Consider the following 10,882-nt stretch of genomic DNA (forward strand, 5'->3'; position numbering starts at 1 on the left):
TTATTTTTTTTTTTTCGTATATCGTAAGGCCAACAATTACCCCACCATCGATGTTGTTGGGGTCCGATTTCCCGAATGCCACAGAACCACTAGTGAATATGGGCACGGAAAATCTGACATTTTTCCCGGTAGACAATCAAATCTGAAAAACTCTGACATATTTCCCGGGTAGACAATCAAATCTGAAAAACTATGACATTTTTCCGGGTAGACAATCAAATCTGCACCTGCATTAAGAGTTTTCCGAGCACCACCCATTCCAGTCATAATCCCAACATTTGTCTCGCCTATATTAGATAGTGGTGTGCGATGAGTTTGGCACTCATGTTCAAGGTTAAAGTCAGGGACGTTTATAGCACAAGCGGGCCTAGGCCTTCAACAAGGAGCCCCTTCTTGCAAGAATTTTCCAATACTGAATTCCACTGAGGTAACATTGTAGCATGCTGCACTGGTGCATGCTTTAAAACTTTCTCACTGATGCGACGGTCAACATGAGGAAACAGATTTTGCATTTGACCCATACCTTAGCCCGACTTTTAGGGCTGTTCACCCCCACACCTAAACCTCACAGAGTGGGCTTTTTGTGTTAGGAGTTATTCTGCATTGAACTCAGGGTAATTAGCACCTTTATAAACACGACTAGGTATAGTTTTAAAGAACCAGCAGCTTAAATAATACTGTTTTCAAGCCCCTTTGAATATTCCGGGTAAAAGGGGCGGCATGGACCCCCCTGAGGTCGGCCCTGGGTGTAGTAAAATGCACATAATATGTGTTATCACCTCGTCACCACTGTTATCAGACGTCGCACACTTGTGAACACGAATATATTCACACTAATCGCTTTTGTCAAGCTCCTGGGAAACAAGTTAATACGGGTTATGTTTGCGTCATAGTACCTATGTAATTTTCACTAGAGAACTTTAAACTGATGGCCTACCCAGGATTTGTTAATATACGGAAAAACCGCGGCTTAAATGTAAAAGTTTCTTAGTATCCTTTGAGAAATGTTAAAGTTTCTTAGTATCCTTTCAAAGAGTATCCTTTGAGAAGAAAGGCAAACATCCTCGAACATTCAGGAATGGTCTCGTAAAAAGAACTATGTACTTGTTTATGTCAGCATTTCTGCGGGTAGTGATGCATGAGGTAGAAAAGAGAAATTCCTTGTCTCGTCTCGAAATTTTCGGGACGCGTTTTTTAAATTTAAAATTAGGTACCTCTATAAATCAGAATTTGTTCTTAACTTGTTTAAATTTGTCATGCTTTCATCAGTTTGCTCTTCCACTTTGCTAAACCTTTATAAACGAGAAAATGTTGTATTAAACCGCCTTAAACGAAAAAATGAGCTAGTCCCTTGGATTCTCGTTTATCCAGGTTCGACTGTATTTCGTTTATCTGTTTTTACTTTCTATTACTACAGTATAGCGAGCTATACTAGTAATGAAAGTATTGCAATCGGTCCAAATTTTCAAAATCGGGAAATGGGTGGAAATATCCGTTTTGGGGTCCCCTGATTCCAAAAAAGTGGTTTTTAGCCCATGGTCTGTACGTAACGTACGTACGTACGTAACGTACGTACGTACGTAACGTACGTACGTACGTAACGTACGTACGTACGTAACGTACGTACGTACGTAACGTACGTACGTACGTAACGTACGTACGTACGTAACGTACGTACGTACGTAACGTACGTACGTACGTAACGTACGTACGTACGTAACGTACGTACGTACGTAACGTACGTACGTACGTAACGTACGTACGTACGTAACGTACGTACGTACGTAACGTACGTACGTACGTAACGTACGTACGTACGTAACGTACGTACGTACGTAACGTACGTACGTACGTACGTACGTACCGTACGTAACGTACGTACGTACGTAACGTACGTACGTACGTAACGTACGTTGTTCGCGGATTTCGCGATTATGTTCGCGGATTTGGCGATTATGGTCGCGGATTTGGCGATTTTGTTCGCGGATTTTGCGATTATGTTCGCGGATTTGGCAATTATGTTCGCGGATTCGCGTCCCTAATCGACATTTTGGATATTTGGCAAGCCTACTTATGGGCCTGTTCACACTCAAACTTAAAGTTTAAGTGTGAACAGGCCCATAAGACTATGTAGCCCTCAACATGAAAACTGCCGTATACTACAAGTTACAGTCTAGATGTAGAATCCACCTAATACTGCCCAAATTGTCATTTATCCACCCCAAACCTCGTGTTTGTAATGGAAAAGTTGGAGTTATTCAATGTCCACTAATGGTTTTAATGATCTATGAATATTCATCAGAATTATGGTGAGCCTTGCAAATATAACAATGAAATAGAAAGTAAAAATTATGCATGAAAATGTAGAGCAAATAAATTGATGAGCGATTTGATAATCGTTGCGCGATAACATAGGTATGTAAAACAATATGGACTGATGGCCTTAGATATCAAGTTGATATTTGTCCATATGGTGAATTATTGACATTCACAAATTAGAGATATCACTCACAAATTAGAGATATCGCTCACAAATGAGCAACATTTAGGTACAAGGTCAGGTAAAGCCCTGGTACACTACACACGCTTACGACTTGATTGTACGTCGTACGATAAATCCTTCGAGTGCACGTAATGTTAAAATTTCCGTACTCCGTACTGTGTGTACACATAACTGCGCCGACATACGGTCCAGTGTTCGCCACTCACGCTCAGACGGTCTGAAACGCCGCATACTCACGATCTGTCTTCGATACCTGTACGAATAAAATTTCACGATTATCGGCCTTGCCCTATCCCTCCTCATGCCAAGGCGATGGCACCGCTCGATACATTCCACCGAGAGACCAAGCTGTAGCTTGTTGTTGATTACCGCCATAACGAGGGCCTGGCAGTCCTCCTCAGTCTCCCTCTTGTCCGGGTCTGCCTCTGGTATACCACGGAACAGTAAGCAGTTCCTCCTGCTGAATTGGTCCGAGGCCTCCAGTCGCTCCTCCAGTGCGATTTTGCCATGCATGGTCGCCAACTCCTGTGTCACCATATCCAGTAGCACCTGGAACGCCTGTTGAAGGATTTCGAGCGGTTTCTATTGGTCCGAGGCCTCCAGTCGCTCCTCCAGTGCGCTGATTTTGGCATGCATGGTCGCCAACTCCTGTGTCACCATATCCTGTAGCACCTGGAACGCCTGTTGAAGGATTTCGAGCGGTTTCTCGTGGGAGGGACCAGCTGCTAGACGGAATTCGTCCATGCTGGACTTGAACTCTTGCACGAGGTTCTTCAGAGCCTCAACAGCAGCCATAACACTATTCGCACCACTGTGGTAAAGCCCTGGTACACTACACACGCTTACGACGTGATTGTACGTCGTACGATAAATCCTTCGAGTGCGCACGTAATGTTAAAATTTCCGTATTCCGTACTGTGTGTACACATAACTGCGCCGACATACGGTCCAGTGTTCGCCACTCACGCTCAGACGGTCTGAAACGCCGCATACTCACAAGCTTTTTCCGCCACACACATACACCTAGGTCTGTCAGACAGTCGGGACGTGTGTAGCGGAAAAAGCTTGCGGTGTCACGCGATCTGAGCATGAGTGGGGGACAATTAGTGAGCATTGCGCCTTACCTTCTAGGAAAGGAGGTTAATTAGTTCACTTACCTATTAACAAGGGTAATTTTTCTATTTTAATTAGTTTACTTACCTATTAACAAGGGTAATTTTTTCTAATTTAATTAGTTCACTTACCTATTAACAAGGGTAATTTTTTCTAATTTAATTAGTTTACTTGCCTTTTAATAAGGGTAATTTTTCTAGTTCTCTATTTTTGCTAATGTTAAATCGGGAAGAGCTCTGGCGTTTGTCCTTCCTAAGGCTGTTGGTGGCGGAGAGTTGGAATTTGTTGATCTGGGTGGGGGGAGGCACATTGGAGGTGGGTGAACTGTTGCACCGCGGTCTGTCACACGATCTGAGCATGAGTGGGGGACAATTCACTAGTGAGCATTGCGCCTTACCTTCTAGGAAAGGAGGTTAATTAGTTCACTTACCTATTAACAAGGGTAATTTTTCTAATTTAATTAGTTTACTTACCTTTTAATAAGGGTAATTTTTCTAGTTCTCTATTTTTGCTAATGTTAAATCGGGAAGAGCTCTGGCGCTTGTCCTTCCTAAGGCTGTTGGTGGCGGAGAGTTGGAATTTGTTGATCTGGGTGGGGGGAGGCACATTGGAGGTGGGTGAACTGTTGCCGGTCACAACGCCTTTGTTACCCTGTGGGAACACAAGAAGAACGGGTTTTGGTTAGGTTTATATTGGACATCCTATTTAGATTATTCTTACCGTTATATTTAGTTTGACTCGCACTTTGTGCTCGGAAGCACACCCCCCTGAGGGCTTCGCGCGTTAGGCGGGGTTGCGTACACGGTCGCGCACCGCGTTTGTAGGCTTTTCAATGAAACTCCTTGAAAAAGTCTACAAATGTCGAGTCGGAAGTTAAAGGGACCACGGAATTTTTAGATTCATTTTTGGGCCTGATAAAACCTTCGGAGGCTCTCCTAACATTTTTGATTGTTGGCCTTAATACGATGTATCGAAGGACTTGTCAGTGTTCAGTGTACTGATTTCATACAAGTTCAATGTCTTTACCCAGAACATATAGCTAATTTGTTTTTTTGCAATTTCAAGCACCTATACGGTTTTTATATAAATTAGATGAAATAGCTATTTTTTTTTATTTTTTTTTTTTCGTATATCGTAAGGCCAACAATTACCCCACCATCGATGTTGTTGGGGTCCGATTTCCCGAATGCCACAGAACCACTCGATGTATCGAAGGACTTGTCAAGTGTTCAGTGTACTGATTTCATACAAGTTCAATGTCTTTACCCAGAACATAAAATATAGCTAATTTGTTTTTTTTTTTTGCAATTTCAAGCACCTATACGGTTTTTATATGAATTAGATGAAATACCTACTTAGCTATTTTTTTTTCTTTTTTTTTTTTCGTATATCGTAAGGCCAACAATTACCCCACCATCGATGTTGTTGGGGTCCGATTTCCCGAATGCCACAGAACCACTAGTGAATATGGCCACGGAAAAACTCCTGACATTTTTCCCGGGTAGACAATCAAATCTGCACCTGCATTAAGAGTGTTCCGAGCACCACACATTCCAGTCATAATCCCAACATTTGTCTCGCCTATATTAGATAGTGGTGTGCGATGAGTTTGGCACTCATGTTCAAGGTTAAACTCAGCACGGAAAATCTGACATTTTTCCCGGTAGACAATCAAATCTGAAAAACTCTGACATATTTCCCGGGTAGACAATCAAATCTGAAAAACTATGACATTTTTCCGGGTAGACAATCAAATCTGCACCTGCATTAAGAGTTTTCCGAGCACCACCCATTCCAGTCATAATCCCAACATTTGTCTCGCCTATATTAGATAGTGGTGTGCGATGAGTTTGGCACTCATGTTCAAGGTTAAACTCACTACTTTCTCTTCCTTTCCCCTCCCTTCTCTTATCCATTCCTTTATATTCCCCTCCACTCCCTTCTCTTCTTATCCATTCCTTTATATTCCCCTCCATTCTTTTCTCTTCCTCTCCCCTCCCTTCTCTTCTTATCCATTCCTTTATATTCCCCTCCACTCCCTTCTCTTCTTATCCATTCCATTATATTCCTTTCTCTTCCCTTCTCCTCTCCGTTCTCTTCTTCTCCACACTAATCTCCATTCCTGCTACAGAACCACTAGTGAATATGGGCACGGAAAAACTATTGGTGGATTTCACCAACGACTTAATGAGAGATTTAACTAATGGTACAATTTTCAATGATAAAAAAAGGAGTTTTTCAATGATCCAAACAGGAGTTTTTAAAAACTCCTCCTTTTTGGATCACTGAAAACTCTTTTTTGGATGATTAAAAACTCCTTTTAGAATTTTAGATTATTAAAACATCCTTTTTGGATGATTAAAAATTCTCCCATTAGGTTAATCTCTCATTAAGTCGTTGGTGAAATCCACTATATGACATTTTTTCCCGGGTAGACAATCAAATCTGCACCTGCATTCAGAGTTTTCCGAGCACCACCCATTCCAGTCATAATCCGAACATTTGTCTCGCCTATATTAGATAGTGGTGTGCGATGAGTTTGGCACTCATGTTCAAGGTTAAAGTCAGGTACGTTTATAGCGCAAGCGGGCCTGGGCCTTCAGCAAGGAGCCCCTTCTTGCAAGAATTTTCCAATACTGAATTCCACTGAGGTAACATTGTAGCATGCTGCACTGGTGCATGCTTTAAAACGTCAGGGACGTTTATAGCACAAGCGGGCCTAGGCCTTCAACAAGGAGCCCCTTCTTGCAAGAATTTTCCAATACTGAATTCCACTGAGGTAACATTGTAGCATGCTGCACTGGTGCATGCTTTAAAACCTCAGGGACGTTTATAGCGCAAGCGGGCCTAGAGCTTCAACAATTAGCCCCTTCTTGCAAGAATTTTCCAATACTGAATTCCACTGAGGTAACATTGTAGCATGCTGCACTGGTGCATGCTTTAAAACTTTCTCACTGATGCGACGGTCAACATGGGGAAACAGATTTTGCATTTGACCCATACCTTAGCCCGACTTTTAGGGCTGTTCACCCCCACACCTAAACCTCACAGAGTGGGCTTTTTGTGTTAGGAGTTATTCTGCATTGAACTCAGGGTAATTAGCACCTTTATAAACACGACTAGGTATAGTTTTAAAGAACCAGCAGCTTAAATAATGGTAATTAGCACCTTTATAAACACGACTAGGTATAGTTTTAAAGAACCAGCAGCTTAAATAATACTGTTTTCAAGCCCCTTTGAATATTCCGGGTAAAAGGGGCGGCATGGACCCCCCTGAGGTCGGCCCTGGGTGTAGTAAAATGCACATAATATGTGTTATCACCTCGTCACCACTGTTATCAGACGTCGCACACTTGTGAACACGAATATATTCACACTAATCGCTTTTGTCAAGCTCCTGGGAAACAAGTTAATACAGGTTATGTTTGCGTCATAGTACCTATGTAATTTTCACTAGAGAACTTTAAACTGATGGCCTGCCCAGGATTTGTTAATATACGGAAGAACCGCGGCTTAAATGTAAATCCATGATGCACTCCTTGTTTACAATTAAAGTCCCTAAAATTCCTTAATATTCAAAGAGTATCATTTGAGAAGAAAGGCAAACATTCTCGAACATTCAGGAATGGTCTCGTAAAAAGAACTATGTACTTGTTGATGTCAGCATTTCTGGGTAGTAATGCATGAGGTAGAAAAGAGAAATTCCTTGTCTCGTCTCGAAATTTCCGACACCAAAAATGGATTTTGTCTCGTTTCATGGAAAAAAAAAGGCGGAATGCCTTGTCTCGCTTCGAGTGCATCAACATTTATAGCACTATCATGATGCAATTTGATGTGTTTTGCTCGTTTAAAGGACACCTGTGTACATAGAGCAATAAAATAATAACAAAAGGAGAAAGAAGAGAAGGAGGAAGAAGGTCGAGGAAGACGGAAACTGTGAAGAGGAGAAAAAGTGGAGGATTGAGAAAAAGGAGGAGGGGTGGAATGCCTTGTCTCGCTTCGAGTGCATCAACCATCAACATTTATACCACTCTAATGATGCAATTTGTTTTTGCTCGTTTAAAGGACACCTGTGTACATAGAGCAATAAAATAATAACAATAGGAGAAAGAAGAGAAGGAGGAAGAAGGTCGAGGAAAAGATGGAAGCGGTGAAGGTGAAGAGGAAAAATAGTGGAGGATTGAGGAAAAGGAGAAGTAGGTAGAAGAATGAGGAAGAGCAGGAGAACAAGCGGGGCCCGTCCCTCCGGGAATTTTTCGATCTTAAGGAGGAGTAGGTAGAAGAATGAGGAAGAGCAGGAGAACAAGCGGGGCCCGTCCCTCCGGGAATTTTTCGATCTTGGTTAAAGAAAATCAGTATTTATGTACCTACCTATTTTGTTTATTATTCAGTTTTTATTATTATTCTTGATTTGATCTTGGTTAAAGAAAATCAGTATTTATGTACCTACCTATTTTGTTTAATATTCAGTTTATTATTATTCTTGATTTGATTTTTACTTGCCTTGTCTCGCCTCGAGTGCATGCAATTTGTGTTTTGCTCGTTTATAGGACACCTGATGTGTACATAGAGCAATAAAATAATAACAATAGGAGAAAGAAGAGAAGGAGGAAGAAGGTCGAGGAAGACGGAAACTGTGAAGAGGAGAAAAAGTGGAGGATTGAGAAAAAGGAGGAGGAGGAGGAGGAGAAGTAGGTAGAAGAATGAGGAAGAGCAGGAGAACAAGCGGGGCCCGTCCCTCCGGGAATTTTTCGATCTTGGTTAAAGAAAATCAGTATTTATGTACCTACCTATTTTGTTTAATATTCAGTTTATTGTTATTCTTGATTTGATCTTGGTTAAAGAAAATCAGTATTTATGTACCTAACCTATTTTGTTTAATATTCAGTTTATTATTATTCTTGATTTGATTTTTACTTTCCTTATCCTATAGGAAGGAAAGTAATGTAATCGGGTCAAATTTTCGATGGTCAGTTTTTAGTGTCAAAACACGTTTTGAGGTCCCTAGAGCCTAAATCCAAAGTTTCAGCCATTGGTCCGTGTGTACCTTATACCTTTTTTTATTACTATCGTAATAATAAAGGAAGGACGGACTAAAAAGTAGAGAAAAAGGAGACAAAAAAAGAGAAACCAGAAAGAAAGGAGGAGGAAAATGACAAAGAGGAAAACGTACAAGAAGTTTTTCCAAATCTATGTGGGACACGAATTAAAACGGGGAAATGTTGGCTCACCGTCAAGCGTCAACTTATACATGTAGATATGTTTAGTTTGCGGTAATTTATTGTATTTTGAGGTAGGTAAGTACCGACTCTCTAGTGTTGAGGTAGGTGCAGGGGCTTTTCCTACAACCGGACAAAAAAAAAAAAGAAAAAAAAAAAAAAAAAAGGGAAAAAAGCCTACCTTATACCTTTTTTTTTATTACTATCGTAATAATAAAGGAAGGACGGACTAAAAATTAGAGAAAAAGGAGACAGAAAAGAGAAACCAGAAAGCAAGGAGGAGAAGGAGGAGGAAAATGACAAAGAGGAAAACGTACAAGAAGTTTTTCCAAATCTATGTGGGACACGAATTAAAACGGGGAAAAGGTTGGCTCACCGTCAAGCGTCAACTTATACATGTATGTTTAGTTTGCGGTAATTTATTGTATTTTGAGGTAGGTAAGTACCGACTGTCTAGAGTTCTAGAGTCTAGTGTTTAGGTAGGTACAGGGGCTTTTCTTACAACCGGGCAAAGAAAAAAAAAAAAAAAAAAAAAAAAAAAAAAGGTGGTCTAAGGTAAAAGAAAACAGGTACCTACATGATGGAAAGGAGTTTCCCCCCCAAGTCGATATCTGACTCATAAGAAGATCCCAAGTTGAAAAATACCCAGATACTCAAGTACTTTTTTTTACGAGGGGAAAGTTATTTCGCAAGGGGTTTTACACGACCGCGACCTTACTTAAATATGATCTTCTCAAGACGGAGGTTTTACCCTCCTATCATCGACGGATTGGTCGGCCACTCATACATATTTATACTCAGCCTGGAAAGGAGTTTCTCCCAAGTCGATATCTGACTCATGAGGAGATCCCAAGTTGAAAAATACCCAGATACTCAAGTACTTTTTTTACAAGGGGAAAATTATTTCACAAGGGGTTTTACACGACCGCGACCTAACTTAAATATGATCTTCTCAAGACGGAGGTTTTACCCTCCTATCATCGACGGATTGGTCGGCCACTCATACATATTTATACTCAGCCTGAGTGGGGCCAGGAAAAACCAGCAGCCCGCGATTACCCAAATGGTCACCCATTGGCCTAATACAAGGACAACACTGCTTTACATTAGTGATCCATTGTTTAACTAGTGAAAATCGCTGTTAAATATTTGCCTTCAGTTATCGAACCAGAGTCCTCGGACTGCGTGCAGTCTTATCTGTTTCAAAAGTATGTACCCTAAAAATTTGCAGTCTCAAATTTACCCCAACCCTCCCTATACCCACCCGGGTAGGGGAAGTATAGGAGGGTCCTCGGACTGCGTGCAGTCTTATCTGTTTCAAAAGTATGATGTACCCTAAAAATTTGCAGTCTCAAATTTACCCCAACCCTCCCTATTTTTCACATTTTCTCACACAAATGAGCTCTAATCTTGAAATTTGTCGCGACGACCTATGAACTCAAAGCGAGAAAGTTTTAGATAACAAGACCGGTTTCAGCGTCATCTATGTTAAGCTACGCCGAGCAAGGCCAATAAATGGATGGGTGACTTAAACATTATATTGGTAGTTATTTCCTCTGAAACCAACCTGGTACCGAGTTTTATATCTGGCAAAGATAATAATGTTACCCTAAAAGTACACTCTCAAATTTACCCCAACCCTCCCTATACTCAGCAGGGTAGGGGAAGTCAGGGGAAATTTCTTCTGAAACTACCCTGGTACCGGGTATGAAGAGTTTTATATCTGGCAAAAATATAACAAGCTGGGCCCGTCCCTCCGGGAATTTTTTTAGCCCGTAGTTTGTTCAATCGTTAAAGAAAATCAGTACCTCTGTACCTAACTAATTTGTTTAATATTCAGTTTATTTTATATTATTGATTTGATTTTACTTTCACGTAATGATTTAAAATCAAGACTAGAGCCCGTTCTCCCTTTATTCCTTTAAGTCACCCATCCATTTATTGGCTTTGCTCGGCGAAGCTTCATAATTATTAGGAAACATTAAAAGGAAGAACGGGCTCTAGTCTTGATTTTAAATCATTACATGAAAGAAAAATAAAAAATCAA

The 10,882-nt window shown here is 40.8% G+C and overlaps 1 protein-coding gene across 1 annotated transcript in view; it reads right to left on the bottom strand.

Moving 5' to 3' along the window:
- LOC103505385 (serine/threonine-protein phosphatase 2A 56 kDa regulatory subunit delta isoform-like) overlaps window positions 1-10,882 on the bottom strand; it is a 55,746-nt gene that overhangs the window by 13,878 nt on the left and 30,986 nt on the right. The window contains exons 2-5 of the mRNA XM_026820557.1: window positions 4,090-4,267; window positions 3,788-4,013; window positions 3,101-3,377; window positions 2,873-3,052 (exon numbers count right to left, since the gene is read on the bottom strand). Coding sequence (XP_026676358.1) covers window positions 2,873-3,052; window positions 3,101-3,377; window positions 3,788-4,013; window positions 4,090-4,267 — 861 coding nt within the window. The remainder of the gene's footprint in view (window positions 1-2,872; window positions 3,053-3,100; window positions 3,378-3,787; window positions 4,014-4,089; window positions 4,268-10,882) is intronic.

The sequence above is a fragment of the Diaphorina citri genome, unplaced genomic scaffold (assembly GCF_000475195.1).
Source record: "Diaphorina citri unplaced genomic scaffold, Diaci psyllid genome assembly version 1.1 scaffold9, whole genome shotgun sequence".
Lineage (NCBI taxonomy): Eukaryota > Metazoa > Arthropoda > Insecta > Hemiptera > Psyllidae > Diaphorina > Diaphorina citri.